At 50.0% G+C, this 19,184-nt stretch overlaps 1 protein-coding gene across 5 annotated transcripts in view; it reads right to left on the bottom strand.

Moving 5' to 3' along the window:
• The window catches only part of Zer1 (zyg-11 related cell cycle regulator), a 39,852-nt gene that overhangs the window by 11,947 nt on the left and 8,721 nt on the right, over window positions 1-19,184 (bottom strand). For 2 of the 5 annotated variants that reach the window (XM_005346148.3, XM_005346149.3), the window contains exons 1-5: window positions 14,163-14,628; window positions 3,096-3,344; window positions 1,437-1,587; window positions 893-1,329; window positions 446-622 (exon numbers count right to left, since the gene is read on the bottom strand). In XM_005346148.3, the coding sequence (XP_005346205.1) occupies window positions 446-622; window positions 893-1,329; window positions 1,437-1,587; window positions 3,096-3,253 (923 nt within the window). In that variant the 5' untranslated portion in view covers window positions 3,254-3,344; window positions 14,163-14,628. Of the gene's footprint in view, window positions 1-445; window positions 623-892; window positions 1,330-1,436; window positions 1,588-3,095; window positions 3,345-14,162; window positions 14,629-19,184 lie in introns of those variants that run through there. The other 3 variants (XM_013345923.2, XM_026778724.1, XM_013345924.2) reach the window with 2 other exon arrangements.

Genomic DNA, 19,184 nt, shown 5'->3' with positions numbered 1-19,184 from the left:
GGATCTCTGTGAGTTTGAGACCAGCCTGGTCTACAGAGCTAGTTCCAGGACAGGCTCCAAAAACCACAGAGAAACCCTGTCTCGAAAAAACAAAAACAAACACAAACAAACAAACAAACAAACAAAAAACCAAATAGTCTGTGAGCCATCATGCGGATGTGGGGGACTCACACCCAGGTCCTCTAGAAAAGCAACAAATACTTTAAACTGCTCAGCCATCTCTCTAGTCATCCCAACCCCTTTCTGAAGCTATGTAGCCCAGGCTGGCCTTAAACTCGGAGATGAGCCTGCCCTGTCTCTGTGTGCTGGGACTAAAGGTATACATTAGCAGGCCGGCCTCACAAACCTGCTTCTTATCTCCAGCATCAGCATGGTCCTTGGCACAGGGTTCTTAGCTGGGGCTTAGTGAATGACAGCCTGCCAGCAGTCATAGCCAGGCACTCACCTGGTCTGCCCTGCCTCCTCCTCCATTTTAGAGATGCTGCAGTTCTCTAGGATCATGTGGCCAGAGATGTCCAGGGACATCAGGTTCCCCAGCTTCTGCACCAAGAGGCTGAGAACCTTCCGCGTCAGCTTGAACTTGTAGTAGCTGGAGAGGCGGTCTCGGGAGATGTCCAGGTGGCTGGAGGTCAGACAGGGGCCAGAGGTCAGGATCTGACTCCTTCAGGTCACAGCAGGGGAGGACCCATGCCTGCCACAACTTCTCCGGGGAATTCTGTCGAAAAGCTCTGCTGGGACTTAGGTGCCTTAAATTGCTCTAATCCAGCAAGAAATGTGGTCTAGGGAGTGGAGTCTCTCTCTCTCTGTTCCATGCAAGGGTTTCCTCTCTCTCCCACACCTCTCTCCCACCCTCTGCCCTCCCCTCCTGCCGAGGGCAGAGTGAGCAGCTCACCGCAGCTTGTGCAGCTGGACGATCACACGGATGTGCTCATCCGAAAGGTCCATGTTGTAGAGCACAAGGGACATCAGACTGTCCTTCCACTGTGTTAGGAAGGTGGCATCACTTGTCTGGATGCCTGAGAGGTCCAAGGCAGCCAGTGAGTTGAGTGGCCGCAGCAGTGACTCCACGGGGACACCATCAATCATGCGGCCCAGGTTGAGGAAACGCAGGCGGCTGAAGCCTTCAAAGGTGAAGTCCTTGACCAGCACCTGGCAGGTGGGGTTGACGAGACACTCGTCCTCGCAGCCCCCTGGGTTGTCCTCCTCATAGAAGATGTTGGAGCAGCCGAAGAGGCTCAGCGACACCAGACTGTGGCTGAAGCTCCGCAGCGTCTGCAGGCTCTTGGCAGACAGCTTCTCGCAGTTGGTCAGGTACAGTTCCACCAGGTCCTGGAGTAGCACAGCAGCCTCAGCTCCTCTGCCCGCCCTGTGCCACCCCAGGCCTAGCTTCTGAGAACGAATGGGCAGGGGCTGCACAGTAGGGAGCGCGGCCTCACCTGCTTGCGAATGGCCTCTAGGTCCTGGTCCTGCACCAGGTCCTCACGGAGGTGGATCCGACTGAGGCGGGTGCTACGGGGGTCTGAGAAGAGGCTGAAGAAAGTCTCGTGGGGCTCAAAGGTGCAGGCAGCACTGACCAGCTCCACATACCTGGGAGAGAAGCAAGCCTAGCTCAGGGAGTGCCTAGGAGCCTGAGCAGCCTTCTGTGCCCACATCAGGTGCCTGAGGGCTGATATCACCCATCAGCCAGCCTAAACACAGCACGGACACCTCTCTTCACAGGCACAGCCCATCTGCAGATCCGTGCTGCCTCAGCCACAGCACCACCATGGTCCAGTCACGTCTTTGCTTTTTTCTTTTTTTCTTTCTTTTTTTGTTTTTGTTTTTGGAGCTAGGGTTTCTCTGTACCTGTGGAGCCTGTCCTGGCACTAGTTCTTGTAGGCCAGGCTGGCCTTGAACTCACAGAGAGCCGCCTGCCTCTGCCTCCCGATTGCTGGGATTAAAGGCGTGAGCCACCACCGCCCAGCTCAGACGTGTCTTTTCTATCAGCCCCTTCCAGAGCAGGCAAATTAGGTAAAATGGTTTTGAGCCTTCAGTGTAACCCTACCTAGCTAGGATACCAGTTTGTGCATGAATCCTGGACTAGGCATTTGGAGAGATGGCTCAGCTGTTAAGAGCACTTGTTCTTAGGGACTGAGAGGACTGGAGGGAAGGGAAATTGAGATCAGGATCTAATGTATGAGAGAAGAATAAAAGTACTTGTTCTTGTAGAGGACAGGTATTAAGTTCCCAGCACCTACATGGTGGCCCCTTTAAAACGAAAAGAGCCAGACACGGCGGCTCTCCAAGTTTGAGGCCAGTTCAGTCCACAGAGTGAGTTCCAGGTCAGAAGAGGCTACACAGAGAAACCGTGTTTGGCTCAACTGCTCACAGCTGGGAAGCTCACATGTAACTGACTCTCCTAGATGTCAGTGTCCTCACCTGGGAAATGCACTTAGGTCTGGTGCTGAGCTGACAGTGTTTAGCATCCTGCCTGGCCCATGTCAAATGCTGAGAGCACCATTCCGAGCTCAGTCCTTGGTTCCCATGTGGCTATGAAACTCCCTGATCTAACGGTTTCCCTTTGGGATAACTGGAATATACCTCAGTGTTCTGGGAGTGTAGACACATGTGCTGTAGGCACCCAGAGCAGTGGTGGAGGGGGGCACCAGAAGGCTGCATAAAGATCATATGGGTGATTGAGTCTCTGAGCAGGTCTGTTGTTCTGGTCTTAGCACACATGTAAACACACATGTCCATGTGTCCTTAGTTCAGAAGTGCAGGCACAGGTGTGAGCACATACACAGGGCAGCACACAATGTCCCGACTTAGATGTGGGATTTTATACTAACTCATCCTAAACACACATGCTGCTTCACACACATGTTCTGTGCTGCATAATCCTGTAATTCCTATTCTTTCCAGTGTTCCACCTGTGCGCACACACCAGCGCCTACAACCGTAACTCTATGGTAACATACATGCATCACTCTTGTCCCTCACTGTCACACTCACAGGCGTTTCCCCTTGTGGGGTCTGAACATAGTCTGGATCGTCAGCTCACACTTCATCCCCTACACTTGACCCCAACCCTGCCCCGTCCTGGGTCCCTTGCTCACTCATTGACCAGCTGGTCACAGATTTCGCTGGGCAAGAAGATGTCTGGATGCAGCCGCAGGGTCTCCTTGTCCAGCAGGTAGCCCAGGGTGCCATCAAGATTCCGGAGACAGAAGTCAGTACAGAGGGCCATCAGGGACTCAGGTGTGTCGGACGCCATGCTGGGAGAAGGCAGGTGGCCACTTTAGGGTGGATCCACAAGGGCAACTATAAATTCTCAACACTCACAAGATCATCGGCAGAGCCACAGCCTGGGAAGAAGAGAAGCAGAAAAGAAGCCAAATGAGCTGCAGAGAAGAGTGTACTCTCTGTGTGGGGAAAGGGAAGCCCCACCATCGCACTCAAATCATCACCTTAACATGTAGCATGAAGCCAGGGGTGGTGGTGCACGCCTTTAACCCCAGCACTCAGGAGAGGCAGGCTGATCTCTGTGAGTTCAAGGCCAGCCTGGTCTACAAAGTGAGTTCCAGTACAAACCTGTAACCCCAGCACCCGGGAGGGGGGCAGAAGCAAAGGATCCAGACCAGCCTGAACTGCAGCGAGTCTGTGACTCACACAAAAGCTGCATGTCATCCAGTCACAGAAGTTCTTATATAACACGGGGCTACGCTAACCAAAGAAACCAATTATGAAGATTACAGCACAGTCTGTGGAAGGTGCAGCCGCAAAAGGTGATCCTGCACAGACAGTCGGGAATGGAAGCGATTGCTTCTGGAGCTGGGGTTTCCTTTGAGGGATGACAATGATGGATGCACACTGTGGTCACACTACAAACCACAGACATGGATACTTTAAGGGGTTGGAACACAAGGCCTGTGAACTACACTCAAATTGTTACTTTACAAAGGGTTGGAGAGATGGCTTAGCGGTTAGGAACATTTACTTCTCTTGCAAAGGCCGTGGATTCAGTTCCCAGAACCTACATGGGTAGTTCTTAACTAACCAAAATTCTAGCTCCAGTTGCATGTAGTGCCCACAGAGCTCAAGAAAGAAATCAGATCTTCTAGAACTGAAATTACAGATGGTTGTGAGCTGCCATGTGGGTGCTGGGAACCAAACCCAGGTCCTCTGCAAGAGCAAGTAAGTGCTCCTAACCACTGAGCCAGTTCTTTAGCCACTCTCCTAAGATTTCTTAACAGGCCTTAAAAAGGGGCCGGGCGGTGGTGGCGCACGCCTTTAATCCCAGCACTTGGGAGGCAGAGGCAGGCGGATCTCTGTGAGTTCGAGACCAGCCTGGTCTACAGAGCTAGTTCCAGGACAGGCTCCAAAGCCACAGAGAAACCCTGTCTCGAAAAACCAAAAAAAAAACAAAAAAACAAAACAGGCCTTAAAAATGCCAACCATAATGCAGGGCATGGTGGTGCACACCGTTAACCTGAGCACTCTGGAGGCAGATACAGGTGGATCTCTGTGAGTTTCGAGGCCAGCCTGGTCTACAAAGTAAGTTCCAGGACAGCCAGGGCTGTTACACAGAAAAATCCTGTCTCGAAAATCCAAAAAAATCCCAAACAAAGCAAAAATGCCAATCCTAAGAAAAAAAAGGTTAAACTGATATGCACTGAAGAAATTTCTGTCACACATACACAGAAGTTAATTCCACTCCAGGTCTAAAGGAAAGCAAAGGGTGGGAGGACACTAAGGGAGAGGATGACGAAGCTCCATTCAAGTCTAGACAACTAATGGAGATTCAGGGGGGAGAAAGGAGGAGGAAGAGAAGGAGAACACAGACTACAATGCATATCTGGTCCTTCCTCTGAGTGGACCCACAGGTGTCTTCACTATGAACATTACATGTATGCTGTAATTCAGTAGAGATTAAAAATTGTTGGCACCAGTCAGGTATGGTGGTGCATGCCTTTAGTTTCAGCACTTAGAAGGCAGAGTTAGGAGGATCTCTGTGAGTTCAAGGCCAGCCTGGTCTATATAGCAAGTTCCAGGTCAGCAAACAAAAACATAATTGGCAGCTGGGCGGTGGTGGCACACACCTTTAATCCCAGCACCCCACACTCAGGAGGCAGTGGTGGGTAGATCTTTGTGAGTTCGAAGGCAGCCTGGTTGAGGCCAGCCTGGTCTACCAAGTGTGTTCCAGGACCGGCTCCAAAGCTACTGAGAAGCCCTGTCTTGATAAACACAAAAAACAAAAACAAACAAACAAAAAAAACCCCCACGATTGGCACCAATGAAAGAGGCCCACACTTGCAAGAAATCTGGACACATCCTGGTGACGAGTCAGTTCATAGAGACTCAACACTGGCTGCAACAGCTGCAAACTGAACTTCATATTATACTTAGGTGAACAAGAAATAGTTCCTGGTTTAGAGCGCTTCTGTAGGGAACCTGCGTTTGCTTCACTGTGTAGCTGTGTGGGCTCTGTACAAGTACTACTACACTGGGCATACAGACAACCTGAGCATTCGTGGATTTTGGTACCCAACCCAGGAATCAATTCCCTGTGGATACTGAACTTCAGAAAAGTCTCAGTGTTCTGGAGACGCTGTGCGGTGGTAGAGCCCATGCTTACTATGTATGAGACTTTGGGCTCGATCCCTGACATCTCCCCCCCAAAAAAAGCACAGGTGCTGTGGCCAGACAGAGAGATCTCTACTTTGACTTCATTCTGTAAGTTACTGGGAAACAATGTCACCTCTCCAGACCACAATGTCCTCATCTGAAAAGATGAGGATGACAATTCTCCTGCCAGGGCTGGGGGAGACAGTGCTGAGAAATGCTTTCCAGGGCACACAACAAATAAGGCTTGGGTTATGCCTGACAGACAAGGAAACTCAGGTTCAAAGACTCAAGGTTACCCTGTCCAAACCAGTCTCTTTGGCTCCGTCACATCATCTGTGAGAGCAGTGGATCTTAACCTATAGGTCACGACCCTTTTGGGGGTCAAACAATCCTTTCACAGGGGTCACCTAAGACCATCTGTAAACACAGATATTTACATTAACAGTAGCAAAATTATAGTTATGAAGTAGAAACGAAAATAATTTTCTGGTTGGGGGGGTCACTGTAACATGAGTAGCTATATTAAAGGGCCACAGCATTAGGAAAATTGAGAACCACGAGGAAGGTTCCAAATGAGTGTGGGCTCAGCACCGCCTGTGTCCACTCCTAAACCTTCCAAGTTATTCAGGACATGGAGCAAGAGGCAGCACTGCCTGCACTAGGGAGGCTGAGGTAGGAGGATCACAGGTTCAGGAACAGCCCGAGACACTTAGCAAAATCCTGTGTTAATAAAATAAAAACGTGGGGTAGCTCAGTGGTAGAGCACTTGCCTGGCATGTATGAGACACTGGGTTTCATCTTTAGGAGGAAAAAATTTGAAATCAGCTATTCTTTTGCTGTTGAAGTTTTTTTTTTAAGAAATCAAAGATTTCTTTCTTTTTTTGGGGGGTGGGGTGGGGAGACAAGGTTTCTCTGTAACTTTGGGGCCTGTCCTGGAACTAGCTCTTGTAGACCAGGCTGGCCTCAAACTCATAGAGATCCGCCTGTCCACCTGCCTCCAGAGTGCTGGGATTAAAGGTGTGCACTACCACAGCCTGGCTTCGTTTTATTTTATAGACAGAATCTCACTACATAGACCTGATTGGCCTGGAACTCTCTAGGTAAACCAAGATAGCCTGAGCTCACAGAGATCTTCCTGTCTCTCCTGGAATTAAAGGCATGTGCCACTATGCCCACCTCTAATATTAACTTATACATATGTGTGTGGAGGGAGGGCATATGCACGAGTCCAGGTACACGTGAACCCAGAAGAGAATGATAGAGTGCCCCTGTGAGCTGCTTGATACAGGTGCTAGGAATTGAATTCAGGTCTCTAAGAATAGCATGCACGTGCTGGAGAGATGGCTCAGAGGTTAAGAGCACTGTTTGCTCTTCCAAAGGTCCTCAGTTCAATTCCCAGCAACCACATGGTGGCTCACAACCATCGGTAATTTGATCAGGTTCCCTCTTCTGGCCTGCAGACAGAATACTGTATAAATAATAAATAAACTAAAAAAAAAAATAGAGTCCACGTTTTTTTAAAAATCAGTTAAACTTTTTTCTTCTTAGATTTACTTATTTTAGACGTATAAGTGGTTTTCTGCATGTATATGCATGTGCCACAAGCATACCTGGTGCCCTTGAAGGATCTCCTGGAACTGGAGTTATGGATGTTTGTGAGCTACCATGTGGGTGCTGGGACTCAAACAAGGGCTCCTAACTGCAGAGCTGCCTCTGCGACCATACTTTGATTTCAGCTATCATGATTCTCACCGCTACCTTCTGCCAAGCAGGCTCCCCACAAGGCCCATGTTTCAGCAGTCCTAGTGACAATGGCACAAACGGTGGGGCTGCCTGGACCTCGGCACAACCTTCTTCACCTTCAGGAGCCTGGCCTTCTCCCTGCTGGAGACCAGATTTCTGGTCTCCTCAGTTCTGTCGGACCCCTCTAGCCTACCTCATCCACTGGATGGCAGGAAGCCGTAGGCCTAGTTACCTGTAGCCCTTCTCTGTCTACTAGAGCTGTCCCATTTCAGCCAATGATGTCTACCTCAAGAGTGCTCCCCTGATGGCTCAGAGGTTAAGAGCACTGACTACTCTTCTAGAGGTCCTGAGTTCAATTCCCAGCAACCACATGGTGGCTCACAACCATCAGTAATGAGGTCTGGTGCCCTCTTCTGGCCTGAAGGCATACATGCAGGAAGAGCCCTGTATACATAATTAATAAATAAGTCTTTAAAAAAAAAAAAGAGTGCTCCCCTGTACTACCCAGCCACATTTATGTCCTGTCTTCACAAGGCAGCTCCTGGCCACTCAACACACTCTACCATCCCAGCGTCCAGGAGGCATTGCTGCCCCGTTGGATATTCCTGCTGAGGGTCCCATGGGTTCAATCCAGATTCCAGTTTATCCCTCCTGATTCCATGGAAGACAGAAGGCAGATGCCAGGCTGGCTGATTTTTTTTGGTTTTTTGTCTTTTAAGACAGGGCTTCTCTGTGTAACAGTCCTAGTTGTTCTGGAACTAGCTCTTGTAGACCAGGCTGACCTCAAACTCACAGAGATCCCCCTGCCTCTGCCTCCCAAGTGCTGGGATTAAAGGTATGCGCCACCACTACCCAATTCTTTTCTTTATCTCTCTCTCTCTCTCTCTCTTTAAAGATTTATTTATTGGGGCTGGAGAGGTGACTCAGTGGTTAAGAGCATTGCCTGCTCTTCCAAAGGTGCTGAGTTCAATTCCCAGCAACCACATGGTGGCTCACAGCCATCTGTAATGAGGTCTGGTGCCCTCTTCTTTTTTTTTTTTTTTTTTTTTTTTGAGAGACAGGGTTTCTCTGTAGCTTTGGAGCCTGTCCTGGAACTAGCTCTTGTAGACCAGGCTGGTCTCGAACTCACAGAGATCCGCCTGCCTCTGCCTCCCGAGTGCTGGGATTAAAGGCGTGTGCCACCACTGCCCGGCTTCTGGTGCCCTCTTCTGGCCTGTAGGCATACGTGCAGAGTTTCTCTGTGTAGCCCTGGCTGTCCTGGAACTTGCAGACCAGACAGACCTCAAACTCAGAGATCCGCTTGCCTCTGCTGCCCGAGTGCTGGGACTAAAGAGTGTGCTCCCACCGCCTGCAGGCTGTTTCTGCAGTGCTGCCCTGAAACTATGCACCTAGCCCTGGACTCCTGAGGACGTGCCAGATGTGAAACAGAACTCTCAGAACATATCCGAGTCCTGCCTGTATAAAACATGCTGGAGACAGCCACGTAAGAAGAACACAGAAGCAGTCACATGGCTGGGACAGTACTCTGAAGGACAGGGAAGGGCCTGTGCCCACTTTGAGCTGCAGTGTCGGGGCAGGTTCGACATGTAGCCCTGGAGGTGGGAGGAAGGGAGAATGTAAAGTGGCTGAGGGGATGGGGTGAAGGGCGTGTGGGCACCAAGAGCCCAGACCCATGGCTACAGGTAATGAGCCCAGGTGGGTACAGAATACCAAGTGCAGGGCCTGAGGGAAGGGAAGGCTCAGCAAATGCCATGGCAGGAGCCACAGAGGACTTGCAGGGTGTGAGTCTCATGAGGCTGAGCGTGAGTTCACTGTCCCCAGAACACTGCTGAATCCCCATGTGGCTGGCTGAGAGAAAGCCACCTTTTCTGCAGGGCTGAGCAAACCCCGGAGCTACCCTGTTCTACCTGGGCTCATACATGGAAAAGGACACTGCAATATCTGTTGCCCAGGTCACCCTATTTGTCCTCTTTGAGGAGCTGACCCTGCAGTGTGGGGGAAGGGGTGTCCTGGGTGAACTGGGGAGGAAGGAGCTGCCCTCACCTGGCACAAAGCCTGAAGGGCTCAGAACACCCTACCTCTCCACTCCTTGGAACCTTAAGGATCTCCACTCTCGTGACAGGTTCCAGCCATCTGGAATTCTGGCAACTGGGGACTCTGATGCTGATAGACTACCAGAGGAGAACCCTGTGTCTCTTTTCCCACAGGCTCTTTAGGAGGTGCAGGGGGAGGGGCGGTGGGAGAAAAACAACAGCAGCTCAGGCAGTCGCCCCTGCTACACCAGCTCCATGCTGGGTGCTTCCAGACGGACACCCAGTTCCTTCCAGAATTTATTCCTACAGTTTCTTATTTAACCAGCCAAACATCACAGCACAGCACAGTACCCTGCACCAATAGAGAGCTATTCATTTGCATAACAATTTGTCTATGACCCTCCCCCCAGCTGCCAGCTCTGGAGGACCGACTGGCGGCTTGCACCCACGCCCACATCCTTGGTGCCTACTAGTGCCTGGCATTTAGGCGGAACAAAGGTTTGCTGTTGCCAGGATTACCTCACGATGGTACTCTGAGGTAGACTGCCAATCATTTGCGGATTTAGACACCGAGGTCCACAACTAAGACAAAAGTAGTCTGAGATGGCAATTGACTCTGGGCAAGGGGTAAAATCTAAACTCACCACCACACCCTTCCATTCATCCAGTCAACCAGCTAGAGAAAGAGTGACCAATGTCCCCAGAAGGAACAAGGGACCCCACAACATCCTGACACCTAGAGGACAGAGAGTCTGGGGAGCAGTGCCCACCCTGTCACATGTCAACCCATGAGCTCCCCAAACAAATGCCCTTTCCAGGAAGGGGTGGCTCCTCGGCTGGAGAAGCTGTGAGGACAGTCCAGACATGAGCCAGGAGACTCCAGCGGGCAGAGGTGCAGGTGAGAACTGGGGATAGGAGCTACAGAGACTAAGTCCGCGAGTGATTATGCTGGGAACACAGGAGGAGGGAGGAATGCACATCCCCACTGAGCTGCTGGTATCTCTCTTGATAAAGAAACAATGAACAAATCCTGAGGTGGAGGCTGGGGTGCGGGGGCATTGGGGCAGGCTGAGGACCACACTGCTTGGGTTGTCTGTGCAATCAAATTTACTAATGCCCACACTGCTCAGCGCTAGATATGCACCAGCTCCCTTCATCCTCACAGGAGGTGGGGGTCCTATCTACAGCCTGCAGGTGGGCAGCTGAGGCTGGGTGCCAAGCTGTCTGCAGGGCCGCTCTGTAGATAGATAGCTCTCCACTTATTGGGTCAAGACTGAGCGATTCAAGCTTCCCAGCTATGTTCTCAGTGGTGCCGCCCACGATGTCTTATGCAAGCCTCACCTTCCTTTCTGTGCTATCGCTACCTCCTTACAACTCCATGCATCCTTGCACACTGACCACAGATGATCTGGTTGTGTGACAGTGATTCCACGGGCACTGTGGAACAGAGCTAGAGCTTCAAGTAGGGACCCTGTATGCATCTCAGGACCTTCATCACAAGTGAACTGCAGGCTAGCTGGACCTCTGTCTCTGTCTCTCCATCTCTGGGTTTACAAGTGCATGTTACAATACTGCTTTTTTTTTTCTTTTCCTTTGGTTTTTCAAGACAGGATTTCTGTGTAACCGCCCTGGCTGTCCTGGAACTTGCTCTGTAGACCAGAGCTGGCCTCAAACTCTGAGATCCACCTGCCTCTGCCTCCTGAGTGTGGGGATTAAAGGCGTGCCCCACCATCGTTCGGTTACCATATTGTTTTTTTTAAATACTTATTTATTATGTATACAATATTCTGTCTGTGTGTATGCCTGTAGGCCAGAAGAGGGCACCAGACCTCATTACAGATGGTTGTGAGCCACCATGTGGTTGCTGGGAATTGAACTCAGGACCTTTGGAAGAGCAGGCAATGCTCCTAACCGCTGAGCCATCTCTCCAGCTCCTACCATATTGTTTCTTATGTGGGTGCTGGGGACAGAACTCAGGTCCTCATGCTTGCAAGGTAAACATTTTTACTGTTTGAGTCACATCCCCAGCTTTTTGTTCACTTCTGAAGCCAGAACACAGCTGCAGTGAGTGGTTTGATGTTAATCCCAAATAGCTTACTCCACAGGGGTCTCCGAACTCCATTTCTGGGGTCAAGAACAGCTGAAGCAGCTAGGCTAAACAAAAAACAGTGAAAGCAGAGGCCATCAGGATGGCTCAGTGGTTAAGTGGTGTTAGCTACCAAGGTTGAAAACCTGAGTTTGAACCTCAGGTTCTTCATGATGGAAAGAGAGAGTTGGCTCTCCTACGTTGTCCTCTGACCTCTATACGTGTGCTGGGGTACTTTAATAAGTAAATGTTAGAAACAAGCACATACCTGGAGGTGGAGAGCGACCCTGTGCCTAGTGGGCCCTAGCTGCCCGTGGACTCTGACAGAAGTGTGAGTTTTAGCGAAGGACCTCTACGTCTCCAACCTTTGTCTCAGAGTTCATCCTCCCACTCTCCAGAGTCAGCAGGGCAAGAGAACACTTTTCTCAGTGGAAGATAGGAAAATCGAGGTCCACGGGGAACAAAGGACTCATGAAAGTATATACAGTGAGCAGCTGGCAGGACTGTGCTCGACCCTAGTTTACCAGCTTGCTGTTTTGGGGCTCTGGTCGTAGATGCCTTCTGTCATCTAGGCTCTAGTCTTCTGAGTGTTCGAACTTTACACATTTACATTTTATTTTGTAGAGCACAGGATGGACTTGATGGCAGGTAAGGATTCTATCACTGAGTCACACCCCCTGTCCCTTGCCCTTGCATTTTCAAATCCTCAGCCCTGCTCAGCCTATGACCTAGGCCTGATGATGGAGTCAGGCTCGCCTAAAACCTGACCACATGCTCGATGCCACAGCAGGCCCAACACACAGCGCCCTTCCCAGGCTGGCTGCAGGTCGGCAAGCAGCACTTGCACCTTACGTTATGAGACGGATGGGAATCTTAGAGCTTGACTTTAAAAGTCCTCACTGGGCCGGGTGGTGATGGCACACTTTTAATCCCAGCACTCTGGAGGCAGTGGCAAGTGGATCTCTGTGAGTTCAAGACCAGCCTGGTCTACATAGTGAGTTTGAGGCCAGTCTTGTCTACATGCAACTGCCTCAAAATAAACAAACAAATAGAAAGGTAAGGGTCACCAGCTGGAGTTGGTGGCCCACATCTGCAGTCCCAGCATTTGGGAGGCTGAGGAGGACTGCTGTGAGTTCAAGGTCAGCCGGGGCTACACAGGAGTCAGTCTAGCTACAGAATGAGACCTTGTTTAAAAAAAAAAAAAGGCCAAGCTCTCAGACACCCCAAAGGACACACCATTACTTTTACCAGTGAGGGGTGTCATAAGATTCTATGTAGCCTCCTCCAGTATTCCTACAAATTCTATGAGCTGGGGAGCCAGGCAGAGAGGGAGATACACCAGTTGGTGGTAGAAAGCAGGGCTGTGGGGTAGACGAACCTTACTGTCATATACCCCACCACACTGCCACACACACGCTACCTTAGCAGTCCTATTCCACAGATGATAAGACTGAGGCACAAGGCCACTTGCTCACATTCTAACAAGCAGGAAACAGTAGTGTGACATGACTTGCCTGCAGAGCTGTCCTTCGAAAGATTTCTGTCACTGATGGTCAGCACAGATGGCAAAAGCGCACTCAGAACACAAGGCCAAAGTACAACGGCCATTTGTCACCTCAGATCAGTCTGCATTTTCTCCAACATTTTAACGACTACAAGTCAACCCTGCATCACAGGCAGCCCCTAACACGCTCCCTATGTTTTCTGTTCCCAGTTGACTTCCTCGCCGCCCACTCTGCCTCCTCCACTCTAGCCCATGTAGGTTCTCCTTAGGACCTTTGCACCTGCTCCTGAATGCTGTACCCTAGATAGCTGTAATGGTTTCCTACCTCCCTCATCTCTGCTCAGACTGCAACCCTATTAAATACCTTCTCTGCCCATTCCCAGTCTCTGTTCTCCATGATCCCCCCCTGCTTTCTCTTTCTCCATGACAGCTATTACTATTTTACATGTTGCGCGTTCATTTGCTGAGTAAGTCCAAGTGCATTGACCCTTGCATCTGACAGCCCCCTCTGGGTCCAAGCATAGCTTCCTGTGACCCTTTTCAACGCTAGCTCCTATGGTCACTCTAACCCGAAACCTAAAAGAGAAGCATTCTGTCAGAAACATCATTGAGTCGGCTTTCCCCAGGCATTAGGCGACCCCCCCCCCATATTCTCTCACAAGGCACAAACAAACACGGGAAATCTCTGACTCTGGTTAAAGAGCAGCCATTCAAGTTCCACCCAGTGCTGGGCTGGCCAGACCAGTCAGCTTCGCTTTCACCTCACCTATGGGCGCCCGAGGTCTTCCAGCTTGCGAGCCCACTCGCCCTTTTTCTCCCCTATTGCACCCTCTCGCATCTTGCCATCCCATTTTGGGAGCTGGTCCAGAAGCCAAGCCATCCCTAAGCTTTTAAGTAGCACGGCTTGGGTTTTGGAAGGAGACCTAAGCTCATCCAACAGGTAGGAGGGGCAGAGGCCGGCCTTGTAAACCCTACACAGATTCCCCCATCTTGCACAAACGAGCGTCGTTCTCCTTGTGGAGAGAGCTCAATTTTCAAGGCAGGTTTCTCAGACCTGGGCGGGAGGCGACGAGAGCCCTCCCAGCCTTGGCCGAGGTGGTCCTGCAGGGGGTCGCCGAGGCACTGCTAAGATCCTGAGGCGGGGGAGGAGGAGGATGCAGGTACGTCTGTTGGCTCGGCAGCTCGGACATACCCTGGGAGGGGGCGGCCCTCAGCGGGGAGACGGGATGCTTCGCAGGCTTACAAGCAGAGGCCGCGGCCCTGGGGAATCCGCTGCCAGAGCGACGCAGGAGGTCGGATCCGGTCCGGGTCCGGTCGGTGGGGCGGGGTAGGGGGGGAATGCAGCGGCCAGAGTCGCGGACGGAGGCCGTTCCCTTGCCCTCGGGCCGCTGAGGGCCGCCGGCTGCTGGCTCCGGGCCCAGCCCCTCCCCCCGGTCCAGCTTCGACCGCTTCGAGAGCCTGTGGCTGTTGGTGTGCTGTCAACAAAGCGTCATTTCCGGGCCGCCCCTTAGCAACAGAGGAGGGGTTCCCCGGTCGTGTCCCGCCGCGAATGTGGGCGGCGGCGGCCTAAGGTTCCGGGCCCTGTGGGCTGCTCCTGCCCGTGCTGAGGCCTGCGTCCCCCAAGTTAGCCCTCAGGGTCCCTTCCCGAGAAGGGCTGCCTCTCAGGAGCAGGGTTCAGGACGGGACTGACTCCACCTTCCCTCGTCACCGCTGACTCACGCGGTGTCCAATCCGACGCCTTTTGGGCTGTCTCCACGCAGCCACTACATTTCAAGCCTGCTCCTCCCTCTCCTTCATGACAAGGGCCACTCACCCAGGAGCTGTCAGACAGCAAGCTTGAGGCCTTCCTTGGCCCCTGCATTTCCTTCTAGTCACCAATAATCTCTTAACAGTTGCTTCTCTTCCTTAAATAGTGCCCAACTTCTGTCCATCATTTTATTTTTCAAAAATATTTATTATTTTTAATAATGTGTATATGTGTGAGTGGGGTGTATGCACGGGACTGCAGGTGCCTGTGGAGCTGAAGTTACAGGTGGCCTTAAGTTCTCCAGCGTGCTGGGAACAGAACTATCTCTCCTGCTTATCCTTTTCATTCTTTCTAAGATCATGGTTTTTTTCCCATTTATTTACATTTGTGCACGTGTGTGTGCATATGTAGGGGTCAGAGGACTGTTTACTAGAGATGGTTCTCTTTAAGTCCACCATTTGGGTTCCAGGAATCGAACCCTGGTCGTCTAGCTTGGTGCCAAGCACCCCTATCTGCTGCGTCATCTCACTGGCACCCCTCACCATTTCTCCTAACTTCTGCCATGGCCTCCTTCCACAAATCCCCTCATTCCCTCTGCAGTCCCACAATCCAAAACATAAATCTCACCAGGGCATCCAGACTTTCTTGACCTACCCTGGCAGAGACAGGTGAATATCTGTGAGTTCGAGGCCAGCCTGATCTACAAGAGCTAGTTCCAGGACAGGTTCCAAAGCTACAGAGAAACCCTGTCTTGAAAAAACAAACAAACAAACAAAAATGCAACACATCTTTGCATCATTAAATGTTCCACAGCATAAACAAATGTAACACATCTTAAAATAATATTCTACATGTTTTAGCTCTTTTCCTCTCTCTCTCTCTCTCTGGGCTCAATAAGTTGGTGAAATTAAACTTTTTTTTAAAAAAAAAACTGTTTTTTGAGACAGGGTTTCCCTGTGTGTAGTCCTGGCTGTCCTGGCTCACTCTGTATATCAGGCCGGCCTTGAACTCAGAGATCCACTTGCTCCTGCCTTCCGAGTGCTGGGATTAAAAGCACGCGCCACCACCACCTGGCTGAACTCAAACATTTTTATCACTGCTATCCATATCTGATGTACAATACTTTTTTCTTGAGGAACTCTGGGGGATGGGAGTGGGGAGGAAGGAGGGAGTCTCAAATCCAGGTCCTGAGGCATATATGAATTCTACCACTAAGCTATAAGCTTTCTTATCAAAATATAAAAAGGATGCATATGCCTGGCAGTAGTGGAACACACCTTTGATCCTAGAACTTGGGAGGCAGAGACAGGCTGATCTCTGTGAGTTCGAGGCCAGCCTGGTCTACAGACTGAGTTCCAGGACAGCACAGACTGCACAGAGAAACCCTGTCTAGATACCTTAAGCAGGACGGTAAACAACTCAAAATAGTTTCAGGAAGCCCCTGAAACTAACCAGCTTCACTAAGACCCTCCCTGCCAGAGTAAACAATAAAAAGCTGAGAGTTCCTCTCTGAGCTGCAAAGGTTCTCAGAAAAGAAAAGACTCAGACCAGACCAGACCAGACCAGCTGCCTGGAAGAGTTTTGGAGCAACTGAAACACTTGGAAACCCACCTGTTGAGGGCCTGCAGACTACACAGTGTGCTCCAGGTTCCCAGCTTTGTCAGCTGTCACCCCATGCAGGGGTGGGCCTTGGTGATGCAGCTGTCTCTGAGTCATTTCTGTTCCTGTGAGTAACCCCTCACCCATATTCCTTTAACCCCAATAAAACTCAACAGTTCGGTTGGACTGTAATGGTGTCTGCACTTTAGTTTGGCTTGAGTTCCCTATCTGGGGTGGGTAGATGTGTGTGTCGTATCTCCCCAGAAAAATTTTGTCACACAACGCCCTTGCCTATGGCAAACCTAACATAACAGCATATTGAAACAATTCTACATCCATGACTGTCTTAGTTATGGTTATGATTGCTGTGCTGAAATACCATAACCAAAAGCAAGTTGGGGAGGAAAGGGTTTATTTGGGCTTACACTTCCACATCATAGTCCATTACTGGAGGAAGTCGGAACATGAACCCAAACAGGGCAGGAGACTGGAGGCAGGAGCTGATGCAGAGGCATGAAAGGTGCTCCTCATGGCTTGCTTAGCTCTCTTTTTTTATTTGATTTTTGTATTTTGAGACAGGGTTTTCCTGTGTAGTCCTAGCTGTTCTGGAATTCTGTAGACCAGGCTGGCCTCAAACTCAGAGATCTGCCTGCTTCTGCTGGGATTAAAGGCATCTAGATTTGCTGGGCAGTGATGGTGCACACCTTTAATCCCAGCACTCGTGAGGCAGAGGCAGGTGGATCTCTGTGAGTTTGAGGCCAGCCTGGTCTACAGAGTGAGTTCCAGAACATATAGGGCTACACAGAGAAACCCTGTCTCAAAAAACAACAACAAAAAACAACAAAAGCAAAAACAAACAAAAAAGCTTCCTTCCTTACCTGAGGATCATCATGATTTAAGTAGGAATGAATTTTTTGTTTTTCCAAGACAAGGTTTCTCTCTGTATCCCTGTTTGTCCTGGACCTCACTCTGTATCCCAGGCTGGTCTTGAACTCACTGAGATCCGCCTGCCTTTGCTTTCCAAGTGCTGGAATTAAAGGTGTGCAACACCACTGCCTGGCTCAATACTCCTCTTTTGTGATGAACCAATTCAGACTGTAGGTTCTCACCCTGTAAATGCCTCTGATCCCAGTGCTTGGCTAAATCAGAGGTTGATCTAGGCGACCTGAGATCCTGTTCCCACAAACAAACACGCTGAATTTGAGGCCTGCCTGGCCTACCCAGAAAGTTCCAGGCCAGCCATGGTTACATGTTAAGACACTGTTTCAAAAAACCAAGCTGAACAAACAAAAACTTCTCCATTAAGTTAGGACAGAAGAAAACTTTTCAATACCATGAAGGCCAAATTAAAACTCAAGTTGACATCATACTTGTGAAAAACTGAAAGTTTTTACTCCAAGATCAGGAAAAAGGCAAAGATGCTCACTTCTTTCTTCTCAGCACAGGACTAGACATCTTCACCAGAGATTAAAAAAAAAAAAAAAAAAAGCTGACCTGAGTTCAGTTCCCAACACCCACTTGGCGAAAGACCCCCGGAGTGGGGAGACTCACTCAAGTCTTGGGATAACACGACCCCCCAGGAACTCATGAGAGACTGTCTTTGCTGCAATCACACAAGGTTTATTTACAGGTCAGGAACCAGTACGTTGGAGCTGAAACTCATTTCCCACGCCGGGGTAGAGGAGTTTGACCCCAAGTAGCTGGGAGAGGGGGTATTTAGGGGAAGAAACCACAGCCCAAAGGGGGTAGGGAGGGCACCATTGAAAAATTCTGAAAATACCAGTGATCATTGGAAAATTCTGAAAATACCAGTGTTAATCACAAGGGGGTAACTCCCCGTTTCTCAAGATTATTCTCAAGATAATAACCTAACTTTATGGTCAGATAGTTCCTGGAACAGAGTCACTGAACTGGCTAACCTAGATTTTTGGCTCTTCTCTCCCTGCTAGATTTTTGGCTCTATTCTTTCTGCTAGAGGGGTCTGGATTTATCCGGGTCTTTCAATGGCAGTTCACAACTGTCTGTAACTCCAAGATCTGACACCCTCACACAGACATATATTCAGGCAGAACACCAATGCACATAAAGTGAAAACAAACTTTTTTAAAAAGTACAATATAAAACACAAAATCTGTTGATTGTTCCATACACTTGAACAACCTGAAAATATTTAAAAGTATGATAGGCTTATTGGTACATGCTTTTCACCCAAGAGGCAGAGGCAGGAGGATCTTTGTGAGTTTGAGACCATCCTGGCATACATAACCAGTTCCAGGACAGCCAGGGCTACATAGTGAGGTTCTGTCTAAATAAACAAATACATTTTGTAAAATGAATTGTTGTGGGCCAGGAATAGTGCCACGTGCCTTTAATCCCTGCACTCCTTAAACAGAAGCAGACAGATCTCTGTAGGTGCAAGGCCATCCTGGTCTACACAACAAGTTTTAGGACTGGAGAGAGAGACAGAGACAGAGAGAGAGCGCTAAGTATCTGCTCAGATGCCAGAGGCTGATGCTGAGTATCTTCATCAATCACTCTATTTTTGGAGACATATCTCTCACTGGAAGTTCATCAGTTTGCCACAACTCCAGACTTTTCCAAAGGTGCTAGGGATCTGAACCACAGTCTTCAGTTTGTGCGGCAGGCACTTCTCTCAGTGAGCTACCTCTCTAGCTGGCCACACCAAGCATGGTCCTGGAAACCTAACCAGGGCAGCAAATCAGGCAGCAAGGGAATGAAGAAAGGGCAGAAACACATTCAGAAAAGGTAGGATTGTTGTCGGGCGGTGGTGGCGCACGCCTTTAATCCCAGCACTCGGGAGGCAGAGGCAGGTGGATCTCTGTGAGTTCGAGACCAGCCTGGTCTACA

The sequence above is a fragment of the Microtus ochrogaster genome, chromosome 4 (genome assembly GCF_000317375.1).
Source record: "Microtus ochrogaster isolate Prairie Vole_2 chromosome 4, MicOch1.0, whole genome shotgun sequence".
Classification (NCBI taxonomy): Eukaryota; Metazoa; Chordata; class Mammalia; order Rodentia; family Cricetidae; genus Microtus; species Microtus ochrogaster.
The sequence above is the reverse complement of the archived record's forward strand: the minus strand, read 5'-3'. Positions and strand labels throughout refer to the sequence as shown.